At 39.9% G+C, this 17,555-nt stretch overlaps 2 protein-coding genes across 11 annotated transcripts in view; one reads left to right on the top strand and one right to left on the bottom strand.

The window, feature by feature from the left end:
* Positions 1-7,005, top strand: part of qng1 (Q-nucleotide N-glycosylase 1) — a 32,791-nt gene extending 25,786 nt beyond the window's left edge. The window contains exon 5 of the mRNA XM_069930213.1: positions 1,691-7,005. Coding sequence (XP_069786314.1) covers positions 1,691-1,920 — 230 coding nt within the window. The 3' untranslated portion in view covers positions 1,921-7,005. The remainder of the gene's footprint in view (positions 1-1,690) is intronic.
* hnrnpk (heterogeneous nuclear ribonucleoprotein K) lies at positions 6,603-17,507 on the bottom strand. 10 transcript variants are annotated; one of them, XM_069930077.1, is made up of 15 exons: positions 17,396-17,504; positions 14,984-15,101; positions 13,608-13,705; positions 13,428-13,484; positions 12,309-12,352; positions 11,323-11,395; positions 11,059-11,172; positions 10,764-10,892; positions 10,231-10,568; positions 9,699-9,750; positions 9,275-9,290; positions 9,127-9,194; positions 8,297-8,466; positions 7,661-7,734; positions 6,603-7,230 (listed from the first exon to the last, which is right to left on the bottom strand). In XM_069930077.1, the coding sequence occupies exons 2-14, from the start codon at positions 15,054-15,056 to the stop codon at positions 7,704-7,706; spliced, it is 1,263 nt and encodes a 420-aa protein (XP_069786178.1). In that variant the 5' UTR covers positions 15,057-15,101; positions 17,396-17,504; the 3' UTR covers positions 6,603-7,230; positions 7,661-7,703. The 10 variants fall into 10 exon arrangements, with proteins under 10 accessions (XP_069786178.1, XP_069786143.1, XP_069786162.1 ...); XM_069930042.1 differs by having other exon boundaries at positions 11,059-11,182; positions 11,324-11,395; XM_069930061.1 differs by having other exon boundaries at positions 9,127-9,191; positions 11,059-11,182; positions 11,324-11,395.
* Positions 17,508-17,555: the final 48 nt, after the last annotated feature.

Raw genomic sequence — 17,555 nt, 5'->3', positions numbered from 1 at the left:
AATTTGGGTATATGTCTACCAAAGCATCAACTGTAACTCCTGCCATTTCCTTCAGTACCCTGGGATGCATCCCATCAGGACCAGAAGATTTGTCTGCTTTCTGTCCCATTATTTTGCTCATCGCTATCTCTTTTGTAACATTTATTTTATCGAGGCCCTCACCTCCCTTTGTATCCCTATCACCACTCTTTGGCATGGTGGACATGTCTTCCACTGTGAAGACTAACACAAAATATTTGTTCAATATCTCAGCCATTACCTCATTATTCAATATCAATCTCCCTTTCTCATCTTCCAAGGAACCTATGTTGACTCCAGTCACCCTCTTCTGTTTTGTATATTTATAAAATGTTTTGCTATCTGATTTTATATTTTGTGCTAATTTACCCTCATAATCCTTCTTCCCTTTCCTTATTTTCTGTTTAGTTGAACTTTGTTGTCTTTTAAAGTTTCCCCAATCCTTTATTTTCCCACTACTCTTGGCTACTTTGTACACATGAGCTTTTAATTTTATACTTTCTTTTATTTCCTTAGTTAACCAAGGCTGACTCTTCCCTCTCTTATTGCCCTTATTTTTAATGGGAATATATTTTTGTTGAATACAGTGAAAAATCTTTTTATACTTTATTTAAAATAAAACTACTTAACATATCACAATATTTCAAACTTAATTCAAATACATGTGGTATTTTATATAAAAAGAGTAAAGAAATATAAAAGAAAGAAAAACCTCATGAATCCCCACCAACCCCTCCCCCAAAAACTAAAAAAGAAAAAGAGGGCCAAGAAAACCACAACTTTAATCGTATCTAATTGACTCGTTATGTGCACGATTTCATAACTCCAAAGGAAATGAGCCAATGACTTTTTTTCAAGCAAAATATTTCAGTACCAATTGGGTCTAGACCAGTGATTCTCGTCCTTCCCTTCCCACTCACATACCACTTTAAGCAATCCCTTACTAATCACAGAACACTGATGGCATAGGGATCACTTAGTGGTTATGAGTGGAAAGAAAAAGGTTGAGAACCACTGTTGTATCTCATGACATAATACTAGATCTAAAATAGCATTCTCCCCTTGACGTCTCCTTAACATGCAGCTCAAGAAAGCTATCACAGATGCATTCTATTAAGTCATCCTTCAGACCTTGATTTTCCCAATCTATGAGGAAGTTAAAGTCCCTCACGACAACTGCCGTTCCATTCTTACGTCTCAGTTATCTCTCGGTGAATTGCCTGTGGCACTGTGCTATTGTTAAATGGTGGGCAATTGACAACTCCCACCAATGATTTTTTCCCTTTACTATTCTTAAGCTCTACCCAGATGGACTTAGATCTTGTATCATCTTGCACTATCGCCCTAATCTCATCCTCAATTAAGAGCACTACCCCACCACCTTTACCATCCTGGCTATCTTTTCGTATTACCTGATATTCTTGAAAGTGAAATTCCCAATCATGACCATCTTGCAACCTTGTGTTTCTGTGAGGAATGCCCCAATATTTGATAGCTTAAAAATATCAAGCTTGGCATTTATTGTTTCATTTCTTGACTACTGCAGTCTAAATAATGCATATTGGATTTCATTGTTTGATTTTATTGGGAATGTGTTACTTTGTTCAGGTTTTAGCACCAACCTAACCAAATTTACTGAAATTAGAATTGCCTTTTTAAATTTGTTTCCTAGGTATACTCTTCCACTCTGGAGATCGTCAGGAGGTGGAAATCAGAGGTTGCTCCATCTGGTGCATTGAGTTAATAATGCACTGCATCCAAGAATTTGGAGCACAAAAAAAATGTGAGAATAAGGAGATCAATTCTGCCCTCATTGACTTTTACCTATGGGATTACGCAAGAGATCATCGAAAAGATATGGTAGAAATTCCTATTCATCGTGTGCGATGTATCTACTACTAGATGGATTCTGCATCGTTTGAAGCAAAGAAACAGGCTTTTTACTTAATGGGGTGGCATAATTGAATAGCTCGCTTATACTAGGTTGTTAGCACTTAATTTTTTTTCATCTACAAAATCATGATTTTGGGGGATGTCACATGTTGATGTAGGGCCAGGATGGAAAATCCTCTGAGAGAAAGTTTAAAAAAAAGTGGAGAGAAAAGTTCTGAAATTCACCTGAATAAATTATAAATAATCAAGGGGGAAAAAAAAAATCGCAATGCTGCCAAAGAAAAATAAGTTGAAGAAACTACAGAGAAGGTGGAAGAAAATCAACTAGAGGAGAACGAAAGGCCTACCTTAGAAAAGAAGCTGGAAAAGAGTATCCTACTCTTCGGATAAAGAGGGCCTCCTGACTTGCCTCCCAGCAAGCTGCGGTGTCCCTGCAACAATAGGGATGCCCAGACGAGCCGGGGAGCATCCCGACTCTGCATGTGCTAGGAGTCGTGCATGAGTGGTTGGCAACAACTGGAGGCCCTGTCAAAGTGGCTTACTAAGCCCTCTAGACAGGCACCCAAGCAGTCCAAAAGGCTGAAGGAGAAAAATTATCAGAGCTGGTAGAAAAAGGAGAGGAAGAGGTAAGAAGAAAACTAAAGTTATCCCTAAGTCTCAAGACCCAGTAGTTAAGATTCTGGAAGAGTTAAAGTTAATAAGGTGATATTAAGAGATCAGAGGCTAAAGTTAATAAAGTATGTGAATTTGTTAGAGATCCAGAAAAAACATCAAGAAATTGAAGAAAAAATTCAAAATATTAATTTGGAAAATCGATTTCTTCAAGATAAAGTGGATGAAGGATTACAAGTATTTGCAATTAATAAGCAATTGTCTGAAAAAGTAATTCATTAGAAAATTTTAGTTGAAGAAATATTACGATTATTGCCCTGATGCGGCAGAACGGTTTGTATGACATGGGCTGCAGAAGCAGATCGCGGGCTGGGTCAGAACATGCACCCATTGCCAGACGTCCAAGGTGCACAGGCACATCAGGGCGCCCGTACAGGATTTCGAGCACGTCCGGGAACGGTTCAGCCACATTCACGAGAACATCGTTGGATTGTTTCCCGGGGTAACCATTACCTGTTTACGATGATGAACCGCACCACTCGCTGGCCTGAGGCGATCCCGATGCCAGACGCCTCCACTGACTCCTGCTCCCGAGCAGTGTTGCATGGTTGGGTCGCCCGGTTCGGCGTCCCGGGTCACATCACCAGTGATCGGTGCACCCAGTTCACATCTGCGCCCTGGGCACAGCTCGCCAACAGGTTGGGAATCCAGCTACACCGCACCTCGACCTACCACCCGCAAGCCAATGGACTGGTCGAACGTCTGCACCGCCACCTTAAGTCAGCACTCACCAGTCCCAATTGGGCAGACAAACTGCCTTCGGTGCTCCTGGGCATCCACTCCACTCCCAAGGAAGATCTGCAGGTGTCATCTGCTGAGCTGGTCTACGGTGCGCCGCTGGCATTACCTGGTGAGTTTATCAACGCATTTCACATTCCCAGCGGTCACCACACAAACTACTTCCTTACTTCAGGGCATGCTTGGACTCGTTCAAACCCCCACTGCCGCCCAGGCATGCCACCGCCTGTCTCACATTCCCGGTGAACTGCTTTCCACGGAGTACTTTTTCATTCGGTGGGGCCCGATCGCGGCACCTATGCAGCGACTGTACGGGGGGCCGTACAGGGTTCCAGCTCCACATTCACGCTGGACATTGGTGGCAGGCGGGAGCTGTTTACTGTAGACAGACTAAAGCCAGTGCACCTCTATCCTACTGAGCCTGTGGTTGTAACCCAGCCCAAGAAGAAAGGCCGCACGGTGAAAAAGGACATTGGCGCCGATTCTGGGGGGTTGGGTCTGTGTGGCGGCTCACCACTAGGCAGGTGAACCAGCCCCGCTTGTAAGCCACACTGCGGAGCAGCCAGCCAAAATGGCGCCGTCAGGGGTGTTCCCTTCCAGCACGGGGCTCAGAAGCCTATGCTGGGGGACCACGTGACACCCAGGTAACATCAGCACCCTCCAGCATGGCTCTCAGCCAGGTCTGGGCTGGGAGTGCAAGTCCAGCCCAGCCCGTCTAGTTGTGTGGGTTCTTTCAGCAGTGTAGCAGATTAGCGTATACATTGTCATATCCACACTCCTGTTTGGCTCCGAATCATGGGTCCTCTACTGGCATCACATACGTCTCCTAGAACGCTTCCATCAGCGCTGTCTCCGCTTCATCCTCAACATTCATTGGAGTGACTTCATCACCAACATCGAAGTACTCGAGATGGCAGAGGCCGACAGCATCGAATCCACGCTGGGCAGGTCACATCTCCAGAATGGAGGACCATCACCTTCCCAAGATTGTTATTTGGCAAGCTCTCCACTGGCCACCGAGACAGGTGCACCAAAGAGGTACAAGAACTGCCTAAAGAAATCTCTTGGTGCCTACCACATTGACCACCGCCAGTGGGCTGATCTCGCCTCAAACCATGCATCTTGGCGCCTCAACAGTTCGGCAGGCAGCAACCTCCTTTAAAGACCAGAGCCCACCTCACTGACAAGACAAAAAACCCAACATCCAACCCACCAATTTTCCCTTGCAACCGTGTCTGCCTGTCCTGCATCGGACTTGTCAGCCACAAACGAGCCTGCAGCTTGACGTGGCCAAGCCAAATAAAAAAAAGTAGCTGCCGGTGCAATCTCCTTTCCTTTTGGGAACCTTTTTAAGAGGGTTAGGTGTTTTTCCTTTTAAGTTGTATTTTTTATTGTAGGATTTACCATGATTAATAAATAATTTTGAAAAAATATGCAGAAAGCATAATGGAATTTTAAAAAATCAAACCAGGGACAGATCATTTAGAAAGGGCCTCGTTTGTGGCGTTTCCATTGAGCACACTCATCCTCTGGTATTGGGTGTTTTACCTTCAACCAGAAATGGGTGACTTTCTGCTCTCCTTTTTCCATTGGTTTAATTGGCATGGCAGCATCAGCAAACACCAAGGATATGAGTTGGCATGAAGTGATGTCATTGGACCCTGTCACAAAAGGGTGACAAAGATATTGCTGTTTCAAGCCTTAGCTCTTCAAAGAATACTCAGAAAAAGCAGGAGGAAGTTACAGAATTCAATCACCTATCCAGTGATGCCGAGTTGCTTCCATGCATAACCAGTGCATTTTTGGAGGATGGAGTTGAGAATTAATGTTTATGTTAGTGCAGGACTTCCCAAACTCTCATGGAACCCTTTTGGGAGCACTTCGAAATGATGCAACTTGAATCATCACTTAGTTTTAAAGACCTGTTGAATATACAATATAAAAAAGTAAATAAACTCACCAGTAGTGCATTAACTTTGGCCCAGGCTACCCATTGTTCCCCACCATAGGCCTGGCTAACCCCTCACTCCCTACACAGCCCAGATTGCCTGTTGCACCTCTTTCCCCACTTAGGAAGTGAGAGGAAGGTGGGGGGGGGGGGGCAGTTTAATTTTTTTTTAAATGTGGCCAGACTTGCACCAAAAGAAATCAGAACCTCAAATGGTTGAAAATGTCTTGTGCTCCTCACGTTAGGCCTCAACACCATTTTGTTTCTAAACAGTTACCTCCACGCTAACAGAAGTAAAAATAGAAATTAAATAATTATTTTTAAACAAGCTTTAGTTACTAGAACACGTTTCTTCTGCAGAACCCAATTTGGTAAGTGCTGCATTTGTGGATCCAGTGCTAATAAATGGCGTGAAAGTTACAGAACTGGAGAGTAATTCATCAGTCATGACTTCTGCCTTGTAGAAGGTGGCAAGTTGTAGTTCACAATAGGATAGATTCTAACCTGCTCTTGTAGCCACATGGTAAACCATGTAAAGTGTAGACTTTACATGGTCTCGGTGGCCAACATTTCAGGGCTGAGCTCTTCAATATAAAAGCATACAAGGATTTGGAATATAAGGGAGGTGGTAACAGAAAACAAGTCTTATGTTAATTTTAGGTGTCCAGATGAGAAGTTGAGGGCTCAGGCCTGAAATGTCCGTAGTACAGCTTTAGCTGTTCTGGCTGCTGCATTTGTTTTTACTAGTGTCTGCACTTGTTTCACCCTGTTCAATCACTAACATTGAAAATGAACTCCAATACTCATAACCATCTCATTAATGTGACTTGCATCCACTGTTTTAGCAGGGGACTTTTTCCACTGATGGCCAGTTTGTTTTGTCCAACTAAAACTGAATTCCAGAATTGAGAAAATGGCTTAGGATAATCAAGTGCCTGGAATGCATTGTCAGATGGGAGCAAAAATTAAAAAGGGACTTTAGATTAACATTCTAATAGGCACAGATGTAGTGAGCCCAAGAACTGTTCCTGTGCTTCCAATGCTAAAATTGATAATGGCAAAATGACAGTACTAGTACATTTATGCAAAGTTGTAGTTCTTAAACTGGTTGTCATTTTTTTTAAAGCAATCCACTTAATTTTAACCCTAATGCATCATCGGACTAGGTAGACTGGTGACACTTTAAAAAAACCATATTTAACTTGCTGCAACCATTTCATCTCAACCCTTAGTTATCCAAATCTAAGGCTGATAATATTCAATTGAATAAAGGAGACATTTCACACATTGGCTGCAGTGAAGTAATTAAAAGGACCCCAATTGTGACACCAAGTTCTTGAGCAAACTAGGATAACATTTAATAATGAATCATTAGTGGAAGACAAATCGTGAGCAGAAGCAATTTCAACTATCATTTCAATTAAGAAACAGCTAAATAGTGACAGGAGTTCATCCAGTTTAATTACTAACCAGTCAACTTTTGCTGTCAGTTTCTTAGCTGGCAAAAAATGAGGAATAATTTATCCTCAAGCAAATGTACAAGAGTTTAGTTTACCTAGTTTATTTTAAAAACCATAAAATGTTCCTTACAAAACAAGATTGCATTCTGCACAAGTACTGAATGGATCTGGCACATTTAAACTACCAGTACTATTGTCCATAAACAGTGTACATCTTATGTTACCATAGTTACAGGAAATACAATAAACCACTGAAACATTTAGAACAAAACAAAGCCCAGAATCCACTCCACTTTTTGGAAAATTCAAACTGTCTAAGCTGTGCTACGATTCACTAATTAAAACATTACAAATGATCAAAAGCAGAATATAATCAATGCTTCCAGTGTGATCTAAGCAGAGGAATGTTGGCTCTTCAAACAAAAGCAGTGACAAAAAAGCAGCGATCCTTCCATCTTCTCCGCTTTGTTTTACAAGAACTGTCCAGAGTACTGCCTCACACTGGGGGGGGGGGGGGGGGGGGGGGAGAGGAGGAGGAGGAAAGAGAAAATTAGATTTTTGAATCAATTTACACAACCCCCAAGCCTACTTTCTTTGACCCACACTACTAGTTTATTTAATGCATCAAAAAAGCCATTATCAACCCTGGGTTTAAAGTCTACACTTTACATGGTTTAACAAATTTTGTTGCAACAGGTTCAATTACAATTTCACCTAATCCTGGCCAGAAAACAGTGACATTTAAAACCTGTACTCTCAGAACATGCAATTAGAACAAGTCACTAGTGCTGGGTCGAAATTTAACGTCTAAAGGAAATATTTGCCTTCAGAGGTCAACAGCAATATTGTACGCCCAATTGTTCACAAATTCAGTTCCCAAAACTGACCCTTTCCACCACCAAAACAAAAACGTTCCCACTATCAAACTGACCTTTTCTCGTGTGGAGCTGCGGTATCTGAACGCACGGGTCAGCTTAAGGGCGCAAAGCGGCTGCTGTAGCTGCACTGGGGAGAAACCAGGTAAAAAAAAAAATAAACTAATTTGACCAAACATTTGTTTTCAATGAATGTTCGGATACGAGTGCAGATCAATTCGACCCAGCACTAAAATTTCAGTTAACCAAAGCTTGCTTATATGAAAGGAAAGCACAGCAGGAGAAACAGAAAATGGTAGTTTGCTGTGGCAGAACTTTTGAGAATTTTAAAGTATTGTAATGAAATGAAATTCCTGGAGAGGTATGATCTGTGCTATATGGCAGACTGTGATTTGTTGTCAATCCAACTGTCCAAAACAACAAAATCACTAGTCTTCCACACAGAACCAGGTCACATTCCAAGTTGACACATCTTCTACACTTACAGGCAATGAAATCTCATTGAACATTAATTATGGTGAAAATAATGGTTTTCATAATAGGCACTTTGACAATCAAACAGCAGATACCATTGTGGAATTTGTTGCAATAAAGCAGGTCAAGTTTAATATTAAAGCATATTTAGGAAGGTTCAGAAATTTGAAAGATGCAGCACATCAGTTCAGTTACAAGAGTTCAATGTATGCACTTACCTGTTCTGCAGCAGATATTGTGCATTCTGGATCTGGTCCTGTGTGCCTGTAATGGTAATTATGCGATCCTCAGAGCCTTCAAGTGGTTCATCAATCTTGATCGATGCTCCCGATTCATGACGAATTTGTTTAATTCTCATACCTCCTTTACCAATTATAGAACCTGCCAGCTGTTTAAAAGTACAAAAGAAATATTGTACAAATTCAAATTTCATCTGCACAAAGCAATGAAAACAATGTTGGGGGTGGAGGGAAAAAAAAATCACAAGAACATCTCAAATACCATCTAGCAATGTAGATCAACATGACAACACTGGAACATAGTTCAATTATTTTTAGTCATGGACTCATCAAGTGTAGAATTAAGTCACTTTCCAATGAGCATGTCCAGACATTGAAATTCCCACCAATGGTCACCGTGGCCATCATGGGCTCACAGCCTAAGAGCAGGAAGTGGAAGGACTACAGTGATTGACTGCTTCCTTCCTTCCTTCATGCACCCCCCAGCATGATGCCCTGCAATAATTCTGTGTACTTCACACCTGCACTTGAGTCCAAGTTTCCATTCTTGCACTTGCTGCTGTACTATGTATAGGGCAACTGACCTAGATAGATAGTACTAAAAACTTTCACCATCAGTCACCGTGAAACTTAATTCAGCCACCTCAACTTCAGCAAATCAATGGAGTATGAAGCAACAATGTATAGTTGTCTCTGGCAACTGTTGACTAACTCTTAATTGTGTAACAATCAGCAAGGAAAATTCAATTTAACTAAATTAAATGTAGCAAGACTAATTTTGTCTACCAGACAGTAATAACAAATCTTACATCTTTGGGAATTGTGACTTGTGTAGTAATGATTGGGCCTCCCAAGTCTCCATATCCACCACGGCCTGCTGAAAAACAGTTACCCAAAACTTAATTACTGAACTCATATGCTTTTTAAAAAAGTGTCCAGGATTGAAATTAAACTCACCGTATGCAGAACCAGCCTGTGCAAGCCATGTTTTTTTTGGGAGGGGTTGGTGGGGGGGTAAGGGAGAAGAAAAGGAAAAAATATCAATACCTCAGGCTTTTCAAACATGCACCCTCTTTCCAAAGCCTAATGCTAGATTTTATTTAAAATATCTTCTAAGTATCAAGCATGGATTCTCAACATTTAAGGGAGCACTCATCATTTTGGTTGAGCAGTAATTTCGAAGTGTGCAAATGTAGAAATAGAATGGAAAGCGCTTGAAATATGATTACAAGTGTAGATACAAAAAAAAATCAATTGGTGCACATTTCCTATGTTCAAAAAAATGCAACCAATCCTTTTCGAATAGTTATTTACATCGACTTCTGCACAAGTACAAATTGGCATGTGTTAGATCATAATTTTAATAAATTTTTTAACTTACCATGCCATCATATCGGTCACCCATCCTGTTCCTGCCATAGAGAATATGGTCACTACAATGAAATAGGAGCTATTTGTAAACACTAACTGCACCAAATCCAGACTACTTTATGAAGTCAGGATGAATGGTACAGTCTGGTGTTCAAGAACTACACAAATGCAAAAATTACAATATTAATTTTGCTTAGACACACAATTCTCTACCTAATTAATTTAATTTTACTACTGGATATATTTTCTTCTTCAACTGGACACAACCACATCCTGCCCAAGGGTTGAGTCAAAATTAAGTTTCTGTGTCCTTTTAAATGTCTATGTCTGTTATACATTTCAGATGTGAACTCAATGATTTCAAATGGCAAATATTCAAGATGAAAATATTCAATGCAATGTTGCCACCCTCTAGGTCACAAGGTTCAAATTTAAAAAAAAAAGGAATACAAGTACCAAAAAATACAAACAAATCTATTACCACTTGAATACCATAGGCCTCATACTTTTACTGTTACTAGCTTTTAAATTAAAAAACTTACCCTCTGGGTGGAGGTGGAGGGGGGAGAACACGGCCACCACCCCTGCCACCTCTTCCACTGCGTGGCATAGGTGGAGGGCCCCTACGAGTTGGTGGGCTCATGTCATCATAAGTATCTCTTCGAGGTGGTAACATGGCCCGCCCACCTCTGCTTGACATTCCCATGGGACCCCTTCGCTCATATCCAGGTGAAGGAGGATGGGGTCCACCTCTACCACGCATTTGAAAAGGAACTGGTCGCCTTCCTCTATCATCAAACATCATCGTAAAACCACCATAATCGTAGGTTTCATCATAGAAATTTGGATCATATGGCTGGGCACGTCCTTTGACAGGAGACTTAAAATGGAAGACATTTAAATCATGTGCATTTGAGAATTAAGGCCATACATTTTAAAAAAAAACTATTTGTCAAGTTCATGAAGTTCCCAATACTAATCAGTCTAAATTTACAAAAATGAAGACACTCAAAACACACCTTTTACACATGCAAAATGCTATGGTTGACAAAAGGAAAAAACAAGTAACACCCACCTCTGCCAATAAGCCTAGGATAATCTTGATGCATTCAACCACTCTATCAGGCTTTCCACCAAGGAGAACTACTCTATCAGTTGAATGAGGGCAACATTCCTGAAAGAGTTTAATAGTTGTCTGCGTGCTCTGAAAGGAAAGACAATTTCAGTACAAATACTCTAAAACAGACAGGATTTAGATATAGACTGGCAATTTTAGAAGTACCTAATACAGCATCCTAGCCTATCTTCATTTGCCATTTGCATGGGATTTCACTTAAAATCAACTAAAAAACAAGTCAAATGCCACTTACTTCTCTTAGTTCCTTTATCTTGACTCCTTTAACACCAATAATACTTCCAGCTTGGCTTTGATGAACCAACATCCTCAGTTCACAGTCAAAATCTTTTCCTTTATAGTGCTGGTACTGTAGGGTCAAAAGTTTGACAACAGAGCATAAAATTCTTGAACTACATTAAACTAGTTCCTTTAAAATTAGAAAACGTGGCTTATTTCGCTGAAGGAGCAAAACAAGCCACGCTTAGACCCGCGAAGCATATTAATGAACACAACTCACCTCTTCCAAAGTTGGGATGATCTTCGATAATATGTCACCAATTGTCTCAATATCTGCATTTATACTTAGTATGCTGCCAATTATTTTTTTTGAAACCATTAACGATTTAAGAAGGAAGGAAAATAAACAAGTGAGTAAGCCATTCGTAGCATGCTGAAATAATATCAATTTAAATATAATTACTTTAAAATTAATTTTACACAATATTTAGTAAACCCCATTAATAATTTACTTATAAACATGCAAATTTAACTAATTAACATTTCAAATTAAATCAGCTTTGTAAAAAAAAAATGGGTAATTGGAAGGGCTCAGATTAAGTGGGCAAGAAAACGACGAATAGCTGAGAGCAGAAAGTGGAACCCCCCCCAACCACTAGTAATTTGAGATCCCCTCCCCGGAAATTAGCAATTTTGGCACACCTTCTCAAAGGCAAAAGCAGAAGAGGTATGTGAGTATCATGGAGAACAGTATTAAAAAAGGCGTTTGACAGAAATTTGGAGAAAAGTTAAGAAACTAGTCGTGGAAACAGCACTATTATGCCCCTGTAAGAAATCAATACAAAGCAAAAGACAAAACAATGAGACAGAACAAATGAAAGTTGGGAGTAGGTGACAAAAGTTAGCTTGGAAAACTATGAGAGGCAATGGGTGTGTGGAAGGAAGGAGGGGTTGGAAGGGAGGGAGCAAGGTGGGCCACAAGGACAGTGCAAGAAAGGCAGATTCAACAAATGATTAACAATGCAGCAAAAATGCAACACTTGAAGCTGTGCTCCTTCCATTAAAATGAATTAGTGGATTGCTCTGGGTGGGCAACTCACGTAATAAAGACCAGCCACAAAAGACTTAATGGGGAAAATAGACAGAAAATAACTGAACAGTACACTTTCTATAAGGGGCTACTAATTAATAACAACAAATTCAGGTTATAAAAGATACAATTCCTTGTTCTAATCAGGCAGCGAGTCATAAACTGTTGGGACATACCGCTCGGGGCCACTGCTGTCTGGGACTGATACACTGGCATTGTACTGCATTGGTCACAAAGGCGTTCGTGGTTGATGGCATTGGGCAAGGGCATTCAGTGACGTTCAGGTATTGGTGCCCATTTGGCATTTGAGCACATTATGGGCATAGCCAACCAGGGTATTCAGATGGGTGTTCAAGGGACAGATGGGTCAACGTCATGGGCAACGCAGGGAACAAGTCGATCCAGTACAAGGGCAACGGAGATAAATGGCCAAAGAAACAAGGAGAGGGAAGAGGGGGGAAAAGGAGTAAATTTTAATTGAATTATATTATAAAATCTATTCTCATCACTCTAATATACATAAATATATACATATCCTTTGTACAGATTTCTGAAGACTAACAATGGAAGCACTTCATAACTGTACTTTAAGAAAAAGTTAAACAATATTCCTCATGTGAAATAACTACAGGTACACTGTGCAATCAATTAAAAACTTAACATTAACCTAGCTGCTGATGGGCATCTATTTATTCCAATTATTCAAATTCTGTTTAGCTTTTCACAAAACATTGCCTCCCATTATCTATGGAAACAGTTAACACTGTTCTATACCCAATTTCATATCAAGCATTCTTCTTTACATAAAGCAGTCTTTGTCCTTCACGTACATCTGAATAGCTGTTGAAGCAAGAACAGATGGACATCTTTAAAAAAAAAATAAAGTTCTGAGCCTGGGATACTCCGGGTTACACCAGCCACCTGTAATGTTACTCCATTTAATATTTTTTTTCTTTCACAAAATTAGGATACACTACAATCAAGGAATACTACACAATTATGGACACCTTAAAAGACACTCATCCATGATAAAATTTAAAACTTCACCCTAGTTTAAAAATTGTTCATATTTCCTCAGAACTTGTCCAGACATTTGTAAAGAAAATTGTATGGCTCACACAATATTACAAATGGCTTTCATACATCTCCCAGAATAATTAACTCATTTTAAATATGCCCAAAATTTCACTATCTAGCAGTACATTTACAACTTAACATTTTGTAGACTTCACTATTATAGCTTGGACAAAATGCTAAAGTTACAATTTTAACCTACACTATAGATATATACTCACGTCTGTGCGCAATGACTTGATATTTTTGCCACCTTTTCCAATCACTGCTCCAGCATTCTTCAAAAACAATGATAGTAACATTAGCAAATATGGACAAAACATTATAGAGTGAACACATTTGAACTAGCTATAACCCTTAGAAAAATCAAATATGCTAATAGGTGGAAAGGGAAATTGTACCTTGCTCTGCAAGAGAAGCCGCAGTTCCACACATTGGTCATTATTCCGAGACCTCTTAAAGGCTTGCTCTCCATCATGGTCCTCAGCAGGACGTTTGCCTGAAAGTTTTGCGTGGTTTTTAAAAAAAAAATCAAGCTTCACCATGTTTTTGGCACACTAACTTTAGCTTGTGTATAAATCTTCCTAGATTAATATTTGGCATTTTTAAAACCATCAAATATGGTTAGTACCAAAATTCAATTCTCATCATGCTACTTACCATTTACCTCTATTCAAACAAACAGTATACAATTTCATGAAAACTATTTACAATAGCAAACATTCAAATCTGCAACCATCACAGAACTATAAAATGGCTTATAAATAATTTTATTCATTCAACTCTAATTAACAAGGCAAAAGGTGTTAAATCAGCATTTGAAAATAGAATACTGAATTTCAACTTTATTGAAGCATTAAATAACTCCTTCTCTTCACAAATGCTGTCTGTATTTGCATTGAGCTCAAGGTTTACATTACATACAAATTGAGCATCTAATAAAGTAATTGGAGAAAGGCATTTAACAGTCAAGAACAGATGAAACCAAAGGAGAACCTATCATATATTTAATAATCTTAAGGATTTGATAGTTTTTCACCACCGCCCCCCCCCCCCCCCCCGACTCCCCCATGTAATTAGGCCATGGTAGGGGAAAGACAGTGGGAAGTGTACAGTAACAAAAAAGGTCTTTAAACAATGAGTATTAACCAGTGGCAATTTAAAGAAAAAGGATTTGGAAACAAGCAAGCTTCAGAAAAATCTAATGAAATCTGTGACCTTGTGCTTGTGAATAGCAGAAGCAAACATTTAAAATGCATTCCAGGCTGTTATTTAAAAAAAATCTCTTGAACAAAAGGAAAGAAGAATGGCCATGGATGAAAAAAATGTGGACCACTGTTTTGCTAATTGGTTCCAAATAAAGCAAAAAACATTACTGGAGAATACAAGGGGAATTATAGGATGCATATGGGAGACATTCAAGCACCCCAAAGACAGGATGAATGGGATAGGAAGGTCAATAGTTCAAAATTTGAATGTTATGCAAGGAAAGTTGAGGTATACAGGGAAATCAACTTGTTACCAATACAGCGACTTCTACTTCATCCACCATAAGCTTTGCACTACCCAATTTCCTCTTAAACTCTGCATGGAGATGCCATTCCTAGTATCAGCTTTCATTTTAAGAAAAGTCTGTAAAACACTGATTAAACTGCATTTTTATCAATCTACTAAAACATTCAATTACATTAAAAAAGCAATATTGATTTGCTAGTTTTTAACATCAGTCCTTAAATCAATTGCTATATAATAAAAATGGAAGAAAAGCAAAACATACAAGAACCAGGGCTAAGGCTACTACCGTTGGTCTCAGGGCTGTTATATTTAATGTCTTGCTGATCAGTCTCCATGTTAAGTGTCAATAAATGTGCAGAATATGCAAGAATGCAGCTAGCCTGTAAGACAAGATATTTTCATATGTTATTCTACAAAAACCTAGTCCCCTCATACTCCTTCATTAAAGAATACTGAATTTAAACTAGTTTTAAGATTTTTGTTTCCCAACATCAGTTGAATGCAGCACCCATTTGATGCAGATTTGGAAAATAAAGTGACTCAAATTCTGAATGTAAACCTTAAAGATGGCCACCTCAATTATTTAATTGACTTTCAACATAATATGCATGTTTAAAAACAAAGTTAACATGACAGTTAGTAATTTGATAATAGAAGCCTTATTTTCCAATTGATATCAAAAATACCTGTGGAATTGCTGCAACAACTTTTTTTTTAATCAACCAAGAGGTGGCAGTAAATTGATGACAAATTAAAATAGGAATTGATAGTTTATTATTACCACACACCACTGTTTTCACTTAGGGTGCTAGTCACTTAACTACGTTAAACATTTTTTAAAAGGAATGCTTTAATTCAAAAATGTATAAATTACTTAATCCTACATGGATAACAAATTGAATCTTAAAAACAAATTACCCATGAAACTTGCCAGCTATTGTTCTATGATCTTGCAAGGTAGGGATTATTTGTTTACACACAAAAAAAATCACTCAAGTATTTCATTGGAATGAATTACTTAGTAAACAAGTCACTGGAGCTGGAGCTGTCATCCTACTTAATGTCAAGACATTGAAACCAGCACAAAATGTAAGGTTGTCCTTGGGTTACAAAGCTCAACAGAAAGATTTCCTTTAATTAACTGGCCACCTTATATTATCAAATATTGTTGATCGAATATCAAGAATGAACACTCAGAACCCATGGGAGGTCAACTCTCATGTTGTCAAAATTAAGCAGAGACTGCAGATGCTTAAAGCTGCAATAAAAACTAGTGTAGAAACTCATCAGATCAAACAGTACCTATAAAGGCAAAGATACTATTTGTACAGTACATAGTGTTCAACAGTACAAAAGTCAGTTTTTCAAGTCAGGACTTTACATTGGAACTGAATGCGGAGGGTATCAAGATTGTGTCGGAAAGTCTTTAAATGTCAGTGAACATTTTAAGACAATCATGTCACACGAAATTACTCCATATTGAATTTTAAAATTAACTCGTTAAAATGTTATCAATTTTCCATTAACGTGTTCTGGTAAAAACGTATTTACAAAATATTCATTAGTGAAATGTAATTTCGGCTAAGTATCATAGCCACGCATTTATTGCAAATCTGCTGAGGGGAGGAAACCTCTAATTTACGAAACAATTATTCCACATCGACTTTGGTTAACATTCAAATATCTCCATATTTAAACGTCTCCAAATGTGAAGATACAGAATAAAACCATGAAAGGTGCGAGGCGGACGAAATCCGGCCACGAGAGCGCCACCACGGAGGCGAGTGGGTGTCTCCGAACCCGAAATGCATTGAAAGAGCAAGATCCTATGCTGCCACTTCGACAAAAAATGCGGGACGGGGGAGAGTAGCCAACACGTCCACATAGAGAAAGCAACCAAGGCAAGCCCCTACTCTACATGGAAAACAAACACGCCATCTCCGGTCCACGCCATTCGCGGCGAAAGCATCGCCTTAAAATGGCGCCGACTATGAGACAGCGAAACATGCCGAGGACAGGCTCACTTCCGGCCCGGCGCCTCGGCTGGAGTCCCTCTCGTGCGGAGAACACCCCCCCCCCCCCCCCCCCCCCCCCCCCCGGCTGACACCCTGCGCTTCTCCCCAACGTCGCGACGTTCGAAGCTCCTGAACCGGCGAACCATTCGTCCACCTAACCGTCACTTCTCAAAATGGCGGCACGGCACGCACGCCGAAAGACGAGCGATCGATTCAGCCAGCCTTGGAGGGAGGGCTGGAGAAAGCAGCCGCCATTTATCCCGTGACTTGACAAAGAGGTAGTCTATAAACGATGACGACGGCAGGGTTCTCAACCAAAACGCCATTCGTCCGGCACACTAGGCCGGCGCTGGACGGCAATCTTTTGTGTTGAAGGGCGTTTTGGCGGCCTTTGGCAAATTCTCAATCATTTTTATAAAATTCCACATTTCCACTACTGGGCATCGAGAGTTAACGCCAAAGCTCGTTAGTAATAAAATGTCTGCCGCACCATCGTCAACTTCCACACCACGGCCGAAGCGCGTGCCTTGGAATAAAACCGCTTAAAATCGTTTAACTATCAGCATTCATTTTTTTCTTAGTTTTAAAGACGATGCGTTTTCAAACTATGAGGGAATAGTTAGAGCGTTGGATACCCACCAACCGACCTCCCGACTTACCAAAGCTAACGGCTGCGAAGATCCGAGCTCAGCTTTCACACAAGCGAAGCAAAATGGGTCGCTTTGGTGTGGTGGCGAACGTTTTACCCAGGAGCCCCAGCGACATCACATACCTCCCAACAACCTCTCGTTGATTGGTCCGCCCACAAAGCTTTCTCCT

This window comes from Narcine bancroftii, chromosome 1, assembly GCF_036971445.1.
Source record: "Narcine bancroftii isolate sNarBan1 chromosome 1, sNarBan1.hap1, whole genome shotgun sequence".
Taxonomy (NCBI): Eukaryota; Metazoa; Chordata; class Chondrichthyes; order Torpediniformes; family Narcinidae; genus Narcine; species Narcine bancroftii.
This window is presented reverse-complemented; position numbering and strand designations above follow the sequence as displayed.